The sequence below is a fragment of the Bemisia tabaci genome, chromosome 1 (assembly GCF_918797505.1).
Source record: "Bemisia tabaci chromosome 1, PGI_BMITA_v3".
Lineage (NCBI taxonomy): Eukaryota > Metazoa > Arthropoda > Insecta > Hemiptera > Aleyrodidae > Bemisia > Bemisia tabaci.
This window is the reverse complement of record NC_092793.1, coordinates 90,847,942-90,869,037: the sequence shown is the minus strand read 5'-3', so window position 1 is coordinate 90,869,037 and position 21,096 is coordinate 90,847,942. Positions and strand designations below refer to the sequence as shown.

Sequence of the window (21,096 nt, the reverse complement as noted above, 5' to 3'; positions counted from 1 at the left end):
ATGGCGCTCACAAAGCTTCTCACGCTCTTCCGCCGATGTTAGCGATCTGGACTAATCTGTGCCTAAATCCCGCAGATTCCTATATGTTCGTTTGTTGCGGCACGTTTCGACTTTCGAGATATCGAGATTAAATCGAGATGTGACGTCGCACTAAATTCGTCTATACACGACGGAGCTTTGGTCCGTCGTCGACCGATTAATTTCATTTGGGAGTAACGGTCATCTAGAACTGTAACGGCCTGTTTGAACCTGCAGAACCACCATGAGCAGAAGAAAAACTAACTTTATCTGAGATTACTGCCTGTTACTGAGCAAAAGTAGGTGTATTATATTAGGACGCAGACCGAACTTTCTTAATATAATCGTTTTAGGCATTTAAAACACGTTTAGAGGAAGAAATAAGGAAAAATCAAGAGGACAAGTTCAAATCAAATTTCCGTTTGCCGCCATGGATTCCCGCGCTCATTTACACACTCACACAAGCACCCAGCGCCAAACCAGGCTTCACTTTTTTCCCGTGCTTTTAGATACGAGCACTCCGTCTTTATGTCTTTGGGCCATACTCTATCAATATAAGGTGAGGTTGGGTAACTGGGCGGTAGGGTAACTGAGCAGTACTCTCTGTATTTCTACCAGATTAGTGCAAAAATTGTTTTCACTGTTAGCATACCTAGAGTCCCTTTATACTGAGAGTCAAGACAATTTGAATCCATTTCTGATTGGTTCCCGTATTTTAGGCCTCCACAGTGTCACAAACGGGAATAAAGATTACATTTTCACCAATTGCAAAGATTATAATCTGGAATGGACCAGGGAATTACGGGTTCGGCAAGGAACAAACGGAATGAGAGGAGGAACGGAGAAAGGCATTTGAGAATGGGCCGATCAAAGATTACGAAAAACGTTCAATTTCTGTAATCTTTATTCCCGTTTGTGACATCCATGAGCCGAATTGTCTTGACTCTCAGTATAAAGGGACTCTAAGCATACCTTCATTATGACGTAAACCATCTAGAACATGTAAACATAACTTCAAAAAAAAATTTTATGGTGAATGGTGAAGTGCCGAAAATTGTACAGCAAACAACGCCAGAGGTGGTCCCGAAAAGAGCCTCATATCTCACTCCCAGCAAGTATTTTATTCAACTTTGACAATTCTTCTTCATGTATGATGTATTTGTGTAATGCGTGAGTAATTACAACGTAATTGGATGAAAATACTGGCTGCAAAGGGTTGATGCCCAGTTACCTTGAAAATTTTCCCTTTGTGGGGTAACTGGGCACCCACCCCAAGGTAACTGGGCAGGTGGCAGTGGTGGCACCTGGCCAGGTACCCATTGCAAGGTTGCTGTGCTTCGGTGTTTGTTTACTTCTGAAAATTTCAAAACTAATTGACTATTGTGGACTTTTAAGTGCCAAAGACCAATAATCAGGGTTCCCAGCACTCTGAACTTCTAACTTAAGTCAATTATAGCATAACTTAAGCATTACTCAATTACATTTTTGCCGCTAACTGTTACGACATCATTCTTAACCACTTAAACATGTTTATATACATTCAAATGACATTTTCTTAAACCTTCATGAGCAGGACATCACCTTGTGGCCAATGAGAATTAAAAATAAAGCCCCCCTCAAAAATTAAGGGGGGGGGGGTAGTCCAGTTACCCCACGACGTTGGGTAACTGGGTGAAAAAAACGGGAAATTTTTGAAAATTTGTGGGAAAAAATTGAAAGATGAAATTCGACTTTTGACTCTTCCTACATTTAGACAAGGTGTTGTACTTACTAAAAAAATTTAAAAGTAGCCTCCACTGTCAATATAATGATGGGAAAAAAATCATGAAGTTGGAATTTTGACATTTTTCTCCGAACTCCTGCCCAGTTACCCAATCTCACCTTAGGTACTCTAATCGGAACGTCCTCAGAGGATTGTTACGACTGTTGTGTACATTTGTTAACAAGATTTCTAACCTCACTTCTAGCTGCTTTGCTCTCATTGGTTGTGAAAAAGTGAAAATCAATTCCCGGTAACTTTACCATTTTATCTCGGTAATTCTACCACAGCCGATAAAATATATTGGCGTTTTTACCAAGGTCCATCGGTAACTTTGCCATCTCACTATTATTGGTAATTTTACAGAGACAGAATGATGAGATTACCGATAGAACCTTATTTTACCAACCGTATTTCAAGGTATGAAATAAAATACAGAGGAGGGAAAATAATAATAATAATAAAAAAAAATAAAAAAAATAAAAAAAAAAAAAAAAAAAAAAATTCCAATGAAAACTTGGTGTCAGTCAACGCAAAGACGTAAGTTGAAAGGTTGCGAAGCGCCGATCCATGTATAAGAGGCTTCAATTCGTACTCGATGGTCATATAGTGGCCATAGCATGGTGGCAATGTGCTGGCCTTCCACCGTAGTGGTTGGGGTTCGAATCCCCGCGGAGGCTCCGGGGATTTTACGCTCGTTTTCGTCAAAGTAGAGTCCCTTTATACCCAGAGTTACGACAACTCGATTATCAGCTGACTGGCAGCCGTCCTTGGCTGGCCATGGAAGCCGAAACGAGTGCACCCTAACGAACGATATTGAGGGATAAGGATCAGGAATCCTGCGATGTCTGTCACACAAAAACAACAACATCAACAAAGTGATCAATTAAAAAGAAAATGAGATTGGTTTGTGAATAATTTCTTAATCTATTTTCATTTAGGACCTATGGAAATAACAATTTACTCTTGATAAACCCCAATTAGGTAATATTTTCATTATTCTTGTTCACATTCGAGGTACCGCCATCTTGGTGCACTCGTTTCGGCCTCCATGAGCGAGAACCAATCAGAATTGGATTTTTTTTAGGCCACTTTCAGCCCAATCCTGGCCCAACCAAAAGTGAGTTGTCGTAACTCTGGGTATAAAGGGAATCTACTTTGACGTAGAGTCCCTTTATACCCAGAGTTAAGACAACTCACTTTTGGTTGGGCTGAAAGTGGCCTAAAATAAAATCTAATTCTGATTGGTTCTCGCTCATGGACGCCGAAACGAGTGCACCAAGATGGCGGTACCTCGAATGTGAACAAGAATAATGAAAATATTACCTAAATGTGGTTCATCAAGAGTAAATTGTTATTTCCATCGGTCCAAAATGAAAATAGATTAAGAAATTATTCACAAACCAATCTCATTTTCTTTTTAATTGATCAATTTGTTGATGTTGTTGTTTTTGTGTGACAGACATCGCAGGATTCCTGATCCTTATCCCTCAATATCGTTCGTTTGGGTGCACTCGTTTCGGCCTCCATGGCCAGCCAAGGCCGGCTGCGAGTCAGCTGATAATCGAGTTGTCTTCAGAGATGGAAAGTGAAATTTCACGTTTTGAAATTTCATGAAATTTCACGAAATTTCACAAGGCCCGAATAAATTTCAAAAAAATTGAAATTTGTTGATTTTTCAAAGAAATATTGTTACTAAGCCTCGGAAACGGTTCAGATGATCCTCCTGCTGATGCAGCAGAATATGGCCCACTAATGAGATGCTACACCCAAAGGAGGGGGCACAAGGGGGGTTTTAGAGAAAGTTAGCCCTAACCTAACCTCCAAACCAAATGTAAACAGACATGTACCCAGCAAATCGCGTGGCCCGTGGCCGTGGACAAGATTATAAGAACATCACACCCTTTTAGAAACGTTTTACTTTAGTACTTTTATGTTTTCAGAGATGTGAATAATGGCGAAAAAGCCGAAAAGCCGTGCTCGGCTTCATTTTGGTATAAAAAAGTCCCCCCCCCCCCTCATAAAAAAACTAGTATTTTCATGCCGACGCGTGGAGGAAATTGTTCTTGTGGTGGAGCGGAGGCACTCAAGTGTCAATGATGCATTACTTACGAAAATTAAGGACCCATGACTTACATAAGTGACATCTGACATGACACCGAAATCTTCGTGATAAAAAACTGAGCTGCTGGAAGAGTGGGTGGTGAGGTTAGGTTAGGTCAGGGGGGGCTGAAAAATCTCAATATCGAGAATCACCGTTTCTAGGCGTTTCTTGGCCTCTTGAATGTATCCTCAAAAGTTTCAATAAATTTCATGAAATTTCGTGAAATTTCATGAAATTTCATGAAATTTCACGCGTGAAATTTCACTCGAATAAATTTCATGAAATTTTCCATCTCTGGTTGTCTTAACTCTGGGTATAAATAGAGTCCCTTTATACCCAGAGTTAAGACAACTCGATTATCAGCTGACTGGCAGCCGGCCTTGGCTGGCCATGGAGGCCGAAACGAGTGCACCCTAACGAACGATATTGAGGGATAAGGATCAGGAATCCTGCGATGTCTGTCACACAAAAACAACAACATCAACAAATCAATCAATTAAAAAGAGAATGAGTTTGGTTTGTGAATAATTTCTTAATCTATTTTCATTTTGGACCGATGGAAATAACAACTTACTCTTGATAAACCACAATTAGGTAATATTTTCATTATTCTTGTTCACATTCGAGGTACCGCCATCTTGGTGCACTCGTTTCGGCCTCCATGAGCGAGAACCAATCAGAATTGGATTTTTTTTTAGGCCACTTCCAGCCCAACCAAAAGTGAGTTGTCTTAACTCTGGGTATAAAGGGACTCTAGGTATAAAGGGACTCTAACTGAAACTAGAGTACCTGTATAGCGAGAGTATGGACAGATCGCTTCATGGAGGGCTTAGGGCCCAAAAGTGCAGCCACCCTTTTAACCAACTTCTAACGCACAAAATTTCACTGCCAGTCTGCAGATTCCAATTCTAACCATGATGGCCAAGAATGTACAGAAATGAGCGTTCTTCCGTGAAATTGAGTAAATTTATGCAAAAACTGAGTCAAACACGTGCTTAATAAACGACGGTTCGTAACAATAGTATTAGTAAATCGTTCTGGATAATTGAAATTCATAGGTTGGCTGCATTTCTGGGCCCTAATTTTATTCGTAGAAGCATCGGTGAAGGCCTGATGTATTTTCGGAGTTTCACATCTGTCCATACTCTCGCTATACAGGTACTCTAACTGAAACATCTAGAAAACGTTATAAAAAGGGTAAAATGACGGTGATAAATCTCAAATAATTACCTACATGGGTCTGCATCCGAAACAAAGCTCAACATAATGCATAGGTACATTTTTACGCTGAGTCCGGAAATGCTTTTCATGTTTCTCTATTCCATCAGGATTTTCCGGAAAATCGATTTTTTTGTAAAAAAGAAGGTTTTTCGGGGAAAACTCAATGATCAGGGAATAAACCTCAACATGGGACGGCTGTTTTTTTCTGTTTTTTAACGCTGAGTCCGAAAATGATATGACAAAATTGCTCCATTATATCGGGATTTCGCGGAAAATCGACTTTCTCGTAAAAACAGGGTTTTTCGGGAAAATTCTTGGGAAACAAACGATCAACTTGTAATATATGTTTTTGATGTGTAGGTATTGTGTTGGAGCGCCACGCGTGCATCTCGCCAGATGAAGACCTCTACGGTAGGTAGCAAAACGGCTGAGTCTACAAAATTCACTATCAGGACATTTCTTACCTACGTAAAATCAATGTAACAGGAAAGTGCAGAAAATGACTGGCTCCTATACTTCTTCAGACGATCGGCCGCTGAGTTAAGAAATTACCTGTTTCTTCGTCGAAATTCACAAATCTTCCAGGGTACCGAGTTTTACTTGAATATCCTCTTTTTTACGTGAATTACTCAAATTTTTCCCGTTTTTCACACATTTTTTCACATTTTTTTAGGGTGTCCAATTCAACTTTTCCCACTCAATTTTTCCTGCTAAAGCCGAACATGACCTCGGACTTTTTTTTCTAGAAATTACACATTTTCCGGGAAGTGGATTTATTTGAAAAAAAGTATTTTTCAGTGTAAAATCCCTTATAAAAAAGATGGCTCTGACCTTTGAATTGACGTATTTGGTGGTCCGAACCCCCCCCCCCCCCCCGAAAATTAGTTCGAAGTGATTTCTGTATTTTTTACTTAAAAGCGAACACACTTTAATAAATTTTCCCGTTTTATTTTTTTCTCTACGAAAATTTGAACAAGAGTTATGATTTGTCGAAAATAGGTCAAATTTGATTTTTGACCTATCATAACTCGGTCAAAAATTAAGATATTGATCTGCAGTTTGCGTCAAGATTCTTAGTTTTTTATGCTCTTTCGAATGAGATATCACAAGATAGGGATTGTCATTTGAAAAAAAGAAAAGTAGGCCCCCCAGATGAGGGACCAAAATTTTGACACCCCCTCCCCCCCGGAAGATGGTACCCTTTGAGATAGGAACATTCCCAAAGTTTCATTTTTCTATCTCGAACCGTTCAAAAGTTAGAGAGGGGGGGGGGGGGGCTGGACATTTGGATCACCCTGTATAGTGCTGCTTACAATGTTTTTTTATCTTCTTAGAACGTAAGATAATTAATTATTCTCAATCATGAAAAGGCCTGAACAAAGTTTCAGTTATATGAATTACACAACCTATTGCAGATGCAATAAAACTGTTAACTTGTAACCAAAATAATAAATCAAAGTTATCTTTAAAAAAAAAAAAAAATAAAACTGTTAAACAAAGATCGATATAAATACATTCAATTATAATTCCAATTGTATGATAAATTTCATAGCACTAACCTTATAAGTATCATCTGCTCCCGAACAATGTGAATTATTTTTCCATTAATGATTCGCTTCGCAAGAAAAAGAATATTCTAGAAAGACTATCGACTCATGGGAAATAAGCACAAATAGGCTAAGTAAACATTGTCCGTTTTCTTTGCCGTTCGGCTCATACAATACCACATAAAGGTTAACATTAACACACATTGCTCTAAGGTGCCAAAAAATGAGACTCTCAAAGACGTCCGTCATCATGTTTACAAGCAAGAAGCTGCAGCTTCCAAAATCTTCATCGCAAGTATAGAAATTAGGTAACTCCAATATTTACAGCCGTAAAGCACCATCAATTTAGGAGCTACTTTCGAATCCAACAGTGAACGGAAAGCTAATCTGGATGCTTTTCAGTGGGAATAAATGAATGAAAACGGGCTTCACTCCATTTTTAACAGACTTGCCTTCAGCTCCAGAATAGCTGCTTAAAATCTTCTGGTGTGATATTAAGAGAGGGTTTGACACCATGCGGTATACTTGTAAGGTCGTCCTCAGGTTTCCACAGAAGTTTTGAAGACTTCAACTATAAAAACTGCCCACAGGTAGGAGATCCTGATGTGCCTGACTCAGAATTCTAATCAGCAGGCTGATTCAGATTTTCTCCTAAATTGACTAGAGAAGGTATAAGTCACGTTTAATATCCTCAACCTGATTGAGAATTAATGAATTGAAAAATGAGTGAAAATCACTCATTAGGTGCTCCTTTTAAATTCTCCTCATACCCTGAACCGCTAGGATGGTCACCATCTTGCATGACACATCTCATTTTTATGTAAAATTAATTTCTTTACGCTTCATTTAGACTCGTTGCCCAAATATACACGGAAATGGCCACCTTCCTTGCCATGGTAATTGAGATTTTTTTTCTTAAAACAAATGCTGCCGTACGCCTTTCCAATTTAGCCGCCTAGCTTGGATTTGTAGCAGCCCCTTCAACTGGGGGGCTATTTCAACTTGATACATGAAATCTACAACCAAAATTACCTACATAGGAATTTTTACATAACTTTTTGTAAAAATCTAAAAAAGATGCACCCTCCTGCCTCTCAAATTTAGCCACCATCTTAGATTAAGAGCATCCCTTTTAACCGGGGAGCTGTTTGGACCTCACATATGAAATTTGCGACCAAATTTAAACATAGGAACTGATACCTCTCTTGCCCAGTCACGTGAAAACAGGGTGTCTAGTTTTTGCTTTGTTTTGGGGAATCCTGATTTTTCCTAATTTTTGACTGCTAAATACTGATTTCATAATTTTCCCACATCCTGATCAAATACTGATTTTTGGCAGAGAAAAATTAAGCAAATGTAACTTCACAAAAATAGCTCGATAAAAAAATCGGATTGGACAGACGACTTTCCCTAGTAGCACATCTTGTAATACAATTCGTAAAAAAAAAAAAAAAAAAAAAAAATTAAAACCGGTAAATTTTACGAGTACGAAAGATGTACATAAAAGAACTCGTAAAAAATCAGAGTCGGAGAACTTAACATAAAAAATTTGTGATCAAAGACGTAAAACAAAAATTGGGGGATTGAATTGACATCTTTACATAAAAAATTCGCAATTTTTACATATGAAAATTAGGAAAAAAATGCAGAAAAAAAATTAAATACGTAAAAAATCATAGATTTTGTACGTAAAAAAAAGGTCAGAAAGAAATTCAAGGAATACAAATTTTTTTCGTTTTGAAACTATGATTTTTACGTTCAAAACTGTCGTCACTGAATTTTTTTCTGACTTTTTGACGTAAAAAATCACTATGTTTCTTTTTTACCTCTTTGAGCATCTATTTTTAATTTAAAAAGTATTGGGAACACCCAGAGAATTGGGGGAGAATGTCTGCACTGAAAATTCGCTAAATTGACCGAACAGGAAATACCTTTGTAGTTTTTATTACAAGAAAATTAAGCAAAAAATTCTAATGTCCCCTGAAGATTTCTTGTAAAAAAAGTATAGCCTGAAAACTGGATACAAAAGCATATTGTTCTGAACGAAGACACCAGAGTTTTTAAAAGTTCAAGAAGATTTTAATAACTCATCTTTATTAAAATAGTTCAGACATTCTTATAAAAATTGATGCATGTTATAATAAAAATTGATGCATATTATAATAAAATTTAAGAAAAGAAAAAGAAAAAAAGGGGGACAAATTATTAAAGTGTACCTACATACTTTTATTCACATATTCATGAACAACAAAGGTACTTTTGAAAATAGGTATACTATCTTTAAAATATCCATGATAAATATTAGTTTTTGCCCTTATCCAGTTTTTCCAAATTCATAAAATATTTAGCAATTGCTTCTCTCGCACATTCAACAATAAAAATATTCACTTATACAGCGCAAATTCACCCCTCTCATACAGAAGCCTCGTTTGCTCAGTAGGTAGCGCATTCGATTCTTGATAGGCATGTCCCAGGTTCAATACCCGACACGTAGATAATAATTTGAAAGTTGATCTCAAGGAGAATTATATGACGACAGATCCAGATAGCAAAAAGTCTATTATTTTCTTTACGATTTATCATTTTCATCAATTTTAGGAGGCTGGAGTTTTTTTGCGCATAACTTTTTACGTAAAGAAACTTAATCTTTTAACATAAAAAATCTTTTACTCTTTACGGATTATTCTTGGAAAAAAGACTGCATCGGTATAGAATCACTTTTGGTCTATTTTACGACTTTTATTACGATTTTTTTTTGTAAATTTTACGTCTTTGCGCTACTAGGGTCTCTAAATCCTGATGAAATCGGGATTAAATTCTGATTGACCTCAAATCCTGCAAGAATCGGGAAAATCCTAATGCTCGACACCCTGGTATAAGTTAAAACTGACCCTCCTGCCTTTCAAATTTGGCCGCCATCTTGGATTTGGGGCACCCCTTTGGACTCGGGAGCTTTTTTGATTTCATATATGAAATCTGGAACCAAAATTACGCAGCAAATGATACCTCACAAGACACTACAAGAACACTTTAAAATACCAAAATCCCATACGGCCTTATTATGGCCATTTTGAATTTTATGCATTTTGGGGGTTATTCAGGGGTCGGACCGTGGTAAACGTTTGGTTTGTGGTCCAGAAGGACTTACTGATGATGTTTACATAGGAAGAGTTTGTTATGCAATTTACCCCGGGTCAAACAGTATTTCTCCCTGACTATACCCTTGAAATCGGCTAAGCTACTCAGCCATTATAATAAACAAACAGCAAGAGATGACCTGATACAATTCTGTGTGAAGGACCCCACATACTCCTTATGGGGATGTGTTCCACAATCGATTTCCCATTTTAATATCGCATTAAACTCGTCTATAGTTGCTGATCGGAAGTCATCATTGCACCAACTTTCTACAGGCACCGTTTTCGCGCGATCCATGGTTGAAGTTTCAATAATTCCTTGAATGAGAGAGGACAGCTTGGTAATGAAGGGTCGAAAAGATCCCTTCTTCTTCTGACACTACAGAATGGGCTATCTATCAACAATAAAAACTCCAGTCAGTTTGAGACCCAAGAAAGAGAGGCCGGGAGAGAGAGAAATTGATTTGGATGGTGCAACGAAAAGGCCTGCAAAATCCGAGATAAAACTGCCGCTCGACACAGTAGTGGCTCCTGATCACCATTTACCTAGATGCATTGATGTTCCTGTTTTCCTTGTTTTTTCTTTGACCGTCCTCAAGTGCAGAATGGTAAAGGGATCTTTCCAGTTTTTCATTGCTATCCCTTATTCAAGAAATTATAGAAACTTCAACCACAGATTGTGTGAAAACAGTGCCTTATAGAAAGTTGGTGCACTGATGACTTCCGATCAGCAAATATAGAAGAGTTTATTGCAATATAAAAATGGGAAATCGATCGAGGCACACATCCCCATAAGAAGTGTGTGGGGTCCTTTTCACAGAATTGCATCAGGCCAAATCTTGCATGTTTGTCTATTATAATGGCTGAGTTTTAATTTTACTTGGTGCAATGATGACTTTTGATCAGCTTCAAAAGACGAGTTCAATGCAATGAAAAAGAGAAAAATAGATCATGGCACACATCGTCATAAGGAGTGTGCGGGGTCTTTTAATAATTATCGCAAATTCCACACTAACTGTTCATTAAAATGGTTGGATTCGGATTTTACATATTCAATACCAAAAAACGAATCTCATTACTACATGTTTTTTAACAGCTTTGCCACTTCTGATGAATGTCTTTTAGGTAAAACATTTGCATGTCTCACGGAACAAGCTAAAAATCGAGTCCAGTGAAAATAACAAGGCAGTTTTGTTGAAAAATACACTTCTTAATAGAATTTTGATTTGAGAGAAGGGCTAAACAGAGAAACAATAATCGATAGGTAAGTAAGAGTACAAAAAAGTAAAAAACGAAAGAAACAATAAAAAATTGAAGCACTAAGCACTTGACACTGCTTTGAGAGCAGCTTGATCTAAATTATCTGCGAACTGAATAGGCAAACCTGAAGACTCAAGTAGCTGCTTCCCTTCTTGAACATTGGTACCTGAAACGGTACAAATAAATGGGTGTTATCTACAAGGGCCTTTGTTGCTATGCTAAGGAAAAACGCCTTATGAGCAAAAAAAAAAAAATTACGACTTAAACATGAAACAATACTAAGTGAAGCATTCTCTGTTCAAAGGTGAACTTAGCAAGAGCATATCTTCATTAGTTTCAGATATATGGAGAAAGGGTGCCGCAAGGTGCCAGGGTGCCTGCACAAAGACGGAGTGCTCGTATCTAAAAGCACGGGGAAAAAGTGAAGCCAGGTTTGGCGCTGGGCGCTTGTGTGAATGCGTAAATGAGCGCGGGAATCCATGGCGGCAAACGGAAATTTGATTTGAACTTGTCCTCTTGTTTTTTCCTCATTTCTTCTTCGAAACTCGTTTTAAGTCACTAAGGCAAACAAATAAATAAAGTTGGGACAGTGACTCGGTATAATACACCTATTTTGGCTCGGTAACAAGCAAGGATCTCAGATAAATTTAAGTAGTTTTTCTTCTGCTCATGGTGGTCCTGCCAGTTCAAATAGGCCGTTACAGTCCTAGTTGACGATTACTCCCAAATGAAATTAATCGGTCCATGACGGACCAAAAATGACCTGAAGTTTAAAAAAATAAATGTAGGTAAGTGAATTTGGACAAAAACCAACCTAGAATACTTCATTTACGCAATTTTATTCAGATCTCGCCCTACATTTGAATTTCAAACTTGTCCCGATTTCGCCGCCAATCCTCTAGCCAATAGTAGAGGTGGTTGAAAAGTAGCTTCATTTTTTGCTTTTAGTGCTCTGTCTTTGTGACCGCTAAGCAAAAAATTTCCTGCCGCTAAAGTGCTTTTACCGGATAACTTTATTACTGCTAACCAGAAAATTTCCTACCGGTAAGATGCCTTTACTGGAGACTTCTTAACCACTAACCGGAAAACTTCCTACAGCTAAGGTGCCTTTACCGAATGACTTTTTAACCGCTAACTGGTAAATTTCCTACTGCTAAGGTGCCTTAACCGGATAAATTTTTAACCGCTAACCAGAAAATTTTCTATCAGTAAGATTCTTCCACCGGATGAGCAAGCAAACACCATTTACAGTGATCTATTGGTATTATTGGTGAAATTATGTAAACAAAGAAATCTTGGACGCGTTAAAATCTATGACCCACCAGTGCTCACGTCAGAAACCGGCTTCGTAGTTTCAGACTACCATAAAAATTTTGCACCTTTTCCCTGATCAGTCGTGTTTTCGTCAAGTTCTTGACTGCATGTAATAGCAATACAATATTGCAATATTCGTAAAATTTTTAAGTACATTTATCTGCAGAAATTTTGAAGTGCATACGGAGAACAGTTACATTTTACGTGGACATCAAAGCACTGAATTACCTAAGTGCATATACATTCGGCCTGATGTGCCTAGCATTATAATGTTACCTGCAGCATGTATACCTACTGTTGGCACCTTAGCGGTAGGAAGTTTTCCAGTTAGCGGTAAAACAGTCATCTGGTAAAGGCACCTTAGCGGTATGAAGTTTTCCCGTTAGCGGTTAAAAAGTCATCTGGTAAAGGCACCTTAGCAATAGGAAATTTTCCGGTTAGTGGTTAAAAAGTCACCCAGTAAAGGCACCTTAGCGGTAGGAAGTTTTCCAGTTAGCGGTTAAAAGTCATCTGGTAAAGGCACCTTAGCAATAGGAAATTTTCCGGTTAGTGGTTAAAAAGTCACCCAGTAAAGTCACCTTAGCGGTAGGAAGTTTTCCAGTTAGCGGTTAAAAGTCATCTGGTAAAGGCACCTTAGCGGTAGGAAATTTTCTGGTTAGAAGTCATAAAGTTATCCGATAAAGGCACCAGCATAGCAATACCTAGAGGATTTTCTAGTCAGGGTCCTGTGCCGCCAAATTAGGTTTTATTCGACGGTACTGTACCGCCGACAGTACCCACCGCCGAATAACATTTTATTCCTTGCTTCCGTACCGCTAGATAACCACTTCGTTTGTTTTTTTTTTTTTGCAGAAAGCTTGTATTACTTCATTAGAGTTTCCAGGTGTGTGAAGTTTTTTATAGCATTGTGATGATTCTTTTTTTCACTACTTTGTAAACATATTTTTATATGCACTGTAGTTGAACCTTGCATACTTGAACCATAATGCTAAGTCACACTCAAATTTGATTTATTCGAATCAATTTAATTTGATCTGAAAAATCAATTGTAAGAAACTCAATAAGGAATGTTCAGGACCACGTTGCAAATGGCTTGTCGCGGTGTCTGATGAGAAAAGAAGAAGGTTAACTATCAGAGATGGAACATTTCTTGAAAATTTTTGTCATGAAATTTCTTAAAATATTTTGAAACTTGCCAAAGAACTTTGCCTGAGATCAAACTTTCATGCAGAGAACAGCTTAATTGATTTTTCATATCCTGAAGAAAAAGTGTACTAAATTTGGTTATGATCTGATAGCACAATGAGATATGCCAACAAAAAATCTGCGCTGCAGAGAAGTCACATTGATGCATTTGGAGATGGCGCATGGTGCAATATACCAGTTAAAAGCAGAGACAAAACGTGGAGCAGTGCATTGCAGTTCCTGGGGTTTCCCCACTGCTTCCCTCCACCAGCTTTCCCTGCACCAGGTACAGGTAATAACAATTTAAACTCAAAATATCTTGAACGGCATAATTCACGAATTTTATGCCATTTCCATTCATACATCTCAAAAATGGACGGTTTAGGAGAGGTTAAATGGGCTCAAATCGTCATTTTATGTATATATATAACAGCCCTCAGAGCACCTTCTGTTTGTGCTATTCTGAAACAGCACATTGATAAAAAAAAATTCAGATCAAAGCCTTCCCTACTTACAAGCCAAATTGATCGCAATTTACTCATTCCTCTTTGAATTGCATGGTTTTAAAACTTCAAATGCTTTTTATCAAAATATGGTTTTCGCAAGAGACCACGTTATGCCTCAATCATTTGTAATGAATTGGCAACAGAAATGGAAAAAAAAATTCAGAGGAGCGGAATAAAGTTCACAAAATTTGAAAATAGTTGATATTTTTTAGAATTGGCAATATTAAACCTTCAGCAATGTTTTACATGATCTCACTACTATTGCAGCCGTATACACTACACTCATGAGGTGCTATATAAAAAGAGGGGTGGGGGGGCACAAGGGGGAGAGTAGAGAGAGATTAAGCCTCAACCTAACCTCTGAACAAAAAAAGAACATCTGTACACTGTCATTCTTGTGTGACCATGTGTTCTCTTTTTGAGTAGGTAATTTAAGAGAAAGATGTGACCGCTAAATATACACAAACCTTCTAATCTAACGATCAAAGGAATATTCAATCCCATTTCTTTGGCGGCACCAATCACACCTGCAGCAATGGTGCGACAGTTCACAATTCCTCCAAAAACATTGACCAAGATGGATCTAACTTTTGAATCTGAAAGATTAACACAAAGTTCGATTGGAATTTGACTCAAGAATCATTTTTATTTTATTCATTTTTCCTAGTTGGCTGCAGGCTAGTTGTCTGCAGGCTAATTGTCATTATAATGCATTCCCAAAAATAATCACTGTGTGAACATAGTCCCCCCCCCCCTCCCCCGTTTCAATCCTATCCAACCTGGATTGTATTGAGTGCGAAGGGAAAGAGGGAAGACAAAGAGTCACTCATTGATCATAGTGTGTTTCCAAATGAATGAACGACAGGAACGGGCTACTTCCAATGAAACAAACATTTTAGCATATGTAAAGACATTGTGTCAATAACCAACAGCATGCAGCAAAGGATCCATACCGGAGCTTAAATTTCCAATAAACAGACCCCTTTGAATTACACTTTTTTTATTGGGAATTTAAAAATCTAGCATTGAATTTGGTAAGCAGATTTTAAGCCCTTTCTCCTGGGTGGAACCTGGTTTTTGAGCAGCATCGCCTCCCTCTCTGTTTTTCACCCATTAGTCCGGTCAATAGTGATAAAAAAAAGCGGTTTCCTGCAAAATTGATAGACTTTATTTATTAGGTAGTACTTTTCGTACAACCACAATCATCACACGGGCCACAGAATCCGAATTCAAACTTTCCTTACAAATACTGTGCTTGTTTGACCTCCATGTTGAAAGAATGGTCCTAAAATGCGTTTTTGGACATAAAAAATGGAAAATATTTGAACATGGAGGGGAAAATCAAATGTTTCTGTCATGATAAAGTGAGAATTAAAAGAAGTAGAAATACAAACCAGAGGTCAATATACTAAATGCGTTGAGAACCTGATTTTCAGTGACCCCACCACCCACATCCAAAAAATTTGCAGGCTCTCCACCATGCAACTTGATGATGTCCATTGTAGCCATGGCCAAGCCAGCACCATTTACTAAAACAAAATAGGCATCATAAAGGATGTAAAAAGAAACCAATGCTAGGTGTTGTGAGGCACAAATTAATTTGACTTCAAAATCCTATGCAGAAATTTTTAACAGATAAGTCACTTTCACCCAATCTGTGCTTCGAGCAGAATCTGTTCAAAAATTGCTACAGATTCAATTGATCTCATCCTGTGAAGGCACATACATTCCATACATTTTCCCCACTTGCAGAGGCTAAGAATATTATTGTCATAGTATTAATAAAATTACTAATGGCCTGTGTCAACTACTGACAGAAAATTCTGCTTAAGGGTGGATTTCAGCTAATGGGAGAAAATGATTCTGAAAAAAAGTTAAAAAGTGATTTGGCCATATAAAGCTACAAACTACTTTTCTGTTATCTTAAAGCTCTGTGCTATAGGATTTAATTACTTGCATCGCATTATCTTTACGATTATTTTTCTTTACCAAGCCTAACATGTCAGTTTGGTTTGGACATGTCAGGTTTGGTGACGTCACCAAACTGATATTTTGCTGTTATTAATTTTTTCTGCCAATTTACAGTAACAAAATCAAACTAATCATTGAGGTTAGGTCGAGAGACCACCTGTAGATGTAAGAAAAAAATATTTGCTTACATATTCCTTGCATACTCCACCAAAAGTTTTGATGGAAAACAGCGTCACCAAAGTGACATTGAATAAGTGAGACACTCCAAAAATCATGGAAAAAACTGAAATTATGCTGAAATTGGAAGAAATATGTGGACTTATCCGGTGCACGTCTGTTAGTTCTCCTTTTCCGCACTCAGTCATGCCTTAATCTGCACACAAGCACAATATCTTGAGTGGCCACAAACTGAAACGCATAGCGTCACCAAACTGACATAATATTGAGTTACACGCATCAAGTCTTAAATTAAATTGAATAATATAGTTTTCTGGTGTTTCAATGAATATTATATCAAACATTATACATTCAAGACTTAAAAAAAAATTAGACAAAGCTCGCAAAAGGTCCTGGTTTATTTGTATAACGACTTGATACATTGGTTACCTCCAAGTTACACGTCAAAAAACTGGCATTTTCACTGTTCAGCACGTTGAAAAAAAGGTTTAGGGTTATTCAAATCTCCTGAGGAATTTTTTCGTGGTTGGTGTGACCTGCTTCTACGCAAAAAACCAAACATCAAGAGAAAATATTATAATTGAAAGTTTTGAGCAACCAGTTACACGTCTTTCCCATATTTTCTCCCAATAGCTGAAATCCACCCTTAAATGATCGTTAAACAACCAACCTCAAGTAATTAATGAGTAAATCAATCAATGATATTTATTAAACAGCAATCAGCTGTGTGTAATATTATCATCGGTCCCTAAAAAAACTTCTAGGAAATTTTGCAAGACTCCAGTAATTGATAGGTTGGAGTAATGATACATTTTTTCTTTTTTTAGGTTTAATGGCTTATACCTCTCTTCTCAGAGGTCTACAGCCAACTATAGACAGAGATTTAATGTCCTTAATCAACAGCGCAATAGGGACATCCATGCTCCGGCTTTCAAATTTTCAGGGATTAAGGCCGAGTCGAATCTGTTTCTGCAGATCCACACGTCAGTTCCTTGACAATTTGTGGCCACCACCGGGATTTGAACCCGGGACCTATTGGTCTAGAGTCAGACGCGCTGACCGCTAGGCCAACCTGGCTGGCAATGATCAAAGAGGCGATGATAATGTTTAGGACAATAATATTGAGATGTTTCAAGCCCTTTTAGTAATTATTTTTAGAGTTTCTATTTACAAAGAAAAAACAACTCATATTAACATCACTCATGACACCAATAAGTAAGTAAGTTATACTTTCAGATCTGCAAAATGCAGAAATGTATCATTCAAAAACAATTTGTCATAACACATTAGGTAGTTAAGTCCGAGAGAACTCACTGTTCTGAAAAATTTAGTGTTGAACAAATCAAAATTTTTATACAAATACTTTGTGTATACATTGAATGCTGAACATAAGATAGTATTAAGAGGTCATTTCCAAATTCAGCGCCTCAAAATAAATGAGGATCACCTTATCTCGTCTCGCAGATGTTTGTGTCATTTTTTTTGTTCCACTGTGATATTCTATAGTAATGCAATGAACTTTGTGAAAGAAATGAAATTGCTGTCATGGGTTTAATTTTGGTCACGCAGAGATGATGTGGTGTGAAACTGAACGACTTAAATGTACTTTTCCATATCTGTCCTATGAGGCAAAGCTTTGACTTCAGTTTCTTCGAGCTTAGAACGAAATGATCTTAATGGATCTAGTAACAACCTAATTACAAGACAGTGAAGGGCGTCAACGACCCCACACGGATCACGCGTCGTGTGACGCGCTCCGTCGCGTTTCACTTAAATTGCTCTTGTGGGTTTGTTTTTCATCACACAAATTTGGTTTTGGCATTCAATTAAACCTAAATCAAGCCAACGTCTACTTTAAATAACGGAACACTCATATTTATTCGCCCGATAGGCATTATCTACCTACAAATTATTATCACGTTGACGGTATATTTATTTTAAGAGCTGATTCTCCATGAATTTATCTGCTTATAAAAAAATTGACTAAAATCGATCGCACAGCAACTAGAATACGGCGCATTGAAGGGTCGCGTCGGTCGTTTAGGATGCCAAAATTCAAAAAATTTTAATTTTTCCCAGTTGAGAGAAAAAATTTAAGTCCAACAAGAATATTGATCAGACATAAAATTGTCCTCCTAGAAATCACCATCCATTAAAAAAAAGTTGATTAAAATCGGACCAATAGCAAATAGACCTGTGCGATTAATCGAACAGTAATCGTAATCGCGATTAATTTTTTTCATCGTAATCGTAATCGGTTTGAGAAATTAATCGTGATTGATTCGGTTAATTTGACTTCACGAAATGTCCAGTTTTGCGCCGCATTTTGAATTTGAAATTCCCGCCGCGATTGTTCGAATTTGCGTCATATTTACGATGGCGCACTACTAGGGAAAAACTCGCACTGAAAATGGTGATAACCCCGCGAAAATATCCCCATCGGGCTTGTGCCGCGATTTCAAGTCGATGATAAAGGTTCTTCGAATACTTTTCATAGGAGAGGTTGGAAGTGCATTAAATAAAAAAAAAGATTAAATAGTTGGCGGGACTAGTTTATTTTGGGTGGAAAGGATCTTGTAGAAAAGTAGACAATGAGTCGACCTCAAGTGAAAGAAGAAAAAAAAGATTGGAGGAAAATTGTTAGCTTTCAAACTTTTTAAAAAAATATCTTCAAAAACTTACATACTTCAACTTCGTTTTTGGTCACAAAAGCCAAAAAATAACTCCGTTACTGATGATTGTTTCTTGGTCGCCCATGAAACACAATTTCCAAGAGAAAAAAACATATCCAGAATTTGTTAAAGCATGTTTTTATAACAAAAGTGAATTGATAGATCAGTGGATTGAAGTCATTTCCTTTAATACGAAAACGGAGATTATCATACTAAAAATTCAGATCAATCCAAGAGGAAGGAGGCCAATGCCATCATTTTTTTGCCACATCTATTAGTATTTTGGAAACTTTGCAGCATTGCAATGGTAGCGAAATAATTTTCCCTGTCAGGAAAATTTTTAGAAAAATTATACCTCATACCGGAAAATAACATACTAAAAATTGAGATCAATCCAAAAAGAAATAAGGTGAGGGGGGAATTCAATTGCCCTAGACAAACCTTTTTCCAAAGGAAGCCTGAAAAAACCATAAAATCGCGAGGATATCGAGGAGCTCCGATAACCAATTTCGGAATGGTGGTTTTTAATACCTGGTGATGCTCCTCTTGAAATTCTGACTCAAACTTTTACTACCAACTTCAATTTAAATCCCGTTCAGTATCACTGTTACTGGAATGCGAATGTCACGTAAACAGGGCGTCAAAAATAAATTAAAAAAAGAGAAAAATTGAAAAATTGAACCTCCACCTTTTTTAAAAGTACTGATTCAGTTATACCATTAGTATACTTACATGTGGGACGCACTATGTGTACAAGTCAGATCAGAGAGACAAAAACTATTCAGATAAAAGAATAATACTAACCAAGACAACCTATGCTTCCATCCATACTGACGTAATTCAGATTGTGTTGGGCAGCTCGTACTTCTAAAGGGTTTGATTCAGAGATATCATCTAATTTAAATACTTCTCGTTGGCGAAACTCAGCATTATCATCAAGTTGTATTTTGGCATCTACAGCAATCACATTATTCTTGTCGGTTTCAACCAGAGGATTGATTTCTATTTGAACAGCATCAAGTTTTACAAACATATCATAAAGATTCTTAATCTGATTCACAACCTGTGATGGAAAATCATACATTTTAGGATCAAGGAAACATGAAAAATCCAGAATTAATACTACTGACACTAAAATTTCAAAAAATTATTAGAAGAGAAAGATAATAAAGTCGAATATCAGTTTTATATTGTTTCTAAAGGTCTAAGAATAGTAGTCTCTCAGTAATAAGAACGAAAAATTAACCATCGCGAATTTTGCAACCCTAAGAACCTGACAAATGACACCTCATTGTGTACCTAATGTTGCATGATGCAACGATTCACATTGACCCCGAACAATGATTTCAGCCGCCTTATTGGCTTCAGGCCTTACCCTGATGTTGAGGATTATTCTAAACCGCGAAATCAGGTTTTACGACTAGAAATACAGAATGATCGATACCTTACACGGCATGATTCCTAAATGTATATATATATATATGATGAGATAAATTTTCGTAGCCCGAACATTATATATAAGAAACACAAAATTGGTACAGGCTCAAGGCTAAAAACAAGTTTAAAATATATTACGGAACGTTTCGGGGCTGAACAGCTCCAATCATCAGCCGAATATTTAAAAAAAAGGAAAATGAAGCCAAAATGATCGTCATGGATCTGTTACATGGCTCCGGCCGGACTGATTATATCGTACACAGACTGTCCGATCGCCTGATTACCGGGTCACCGAAAGATTTTTCTCGCTATGGCTGATTACACGGTGGCCCGAAAGTAGACAGGTCACGCTGGAAAAATGGATGATACACTACACTTAGCTTATCGATATCAGCCCTAAAATTACAAAGGTGCTCTTTATTCTTTAAAATGTGTATCATCTCCAGCACTGATCTCTTGAAATCATTTTTTTCTCTATCCAAAATTGCCACATTTTTGAAATCGAAAACATGGCCCGTCGCTTCTTGGTGGGCATGTAGCGCAGTTTTTTCCTTCTAGTCCTCCTCTCAATGAGTCAGGGGTAGTTTACAAAATCAAGTGCTCCCGAGTGTGATGTCATTTACATTGGCATGACATGTCAACTTCTTAAGATGCGATTAAATGGGCACCAATATGACCGGAAGGAAAAAACAGCGCTACTTTGAACACCTTCTATCGTCAAGCTGTTGATGACATCACCGTCGTTGGTGACAATATTAGTCTCCCGCACTGTAACGTCGTTTTCCATA

General features: G+C 37.4%; 1 protein-coding gene and 1 long non-coding RNA gene across 5 annotated transcripts in view; one reads left to right on the top strand and one right to left on the bottom strand.

Annotated features, from left to right (window-relative positions):
• Positions 1-154: 154 nt before the first annotated feature.
• Positions 155-19,112, top strand: LOC109040439 (uncharacterized). 2 transcript variants are annotated; one of them, XR_011900878.1, is made up of 4 exons: positions 155-1,129; positions 5,463-5,688; positions 13,659-13,837; positions 17,027-19,112. It is a non-coding gene; the product is annotated as an uncharacterized lncRNA (long non-coding RNA). The 2 variants fall into 2 exon arrangements; XR_011900879.1 differs by having other exon boundaries at positions 157-1,129; positions 5,463-5,513.
• The window catches only part of ScsbetaG (Succinyl-coenzyme A synthetase beta subunit, GDP-forming), a 42,825-nt gene continuing 32,704 nt past the window's right edge, over positions 10,976-21,096 (bottom strand). For all 3 annotated transcript variants that reach the window (XM_072306474.1, XM_072306475.1, XM_072306476.1), the window contains 4 exons: positions 19,676-19,934; positions 15,446-15,580; positions 14,519-14,647; positions 10,976-11,212 (listed from right to left, as the gene is read on the bottom strand). In XM_072306474.1, coding sequence (XP_072162575.1) covers positions 11,106-11,212; positions 14,519-14,647; positions 15,446-15,580; positions 19,676-19,934 — 630 coding nt within the window. In that variant the 3' untranslated portion in view covers positions 10,976-11,105. The remainder of the gene's footprint in view (positions 11,213-14,518; positions 14,648-15,445; positions 15,581-19,675; positions 19,935-21,096) is intronic.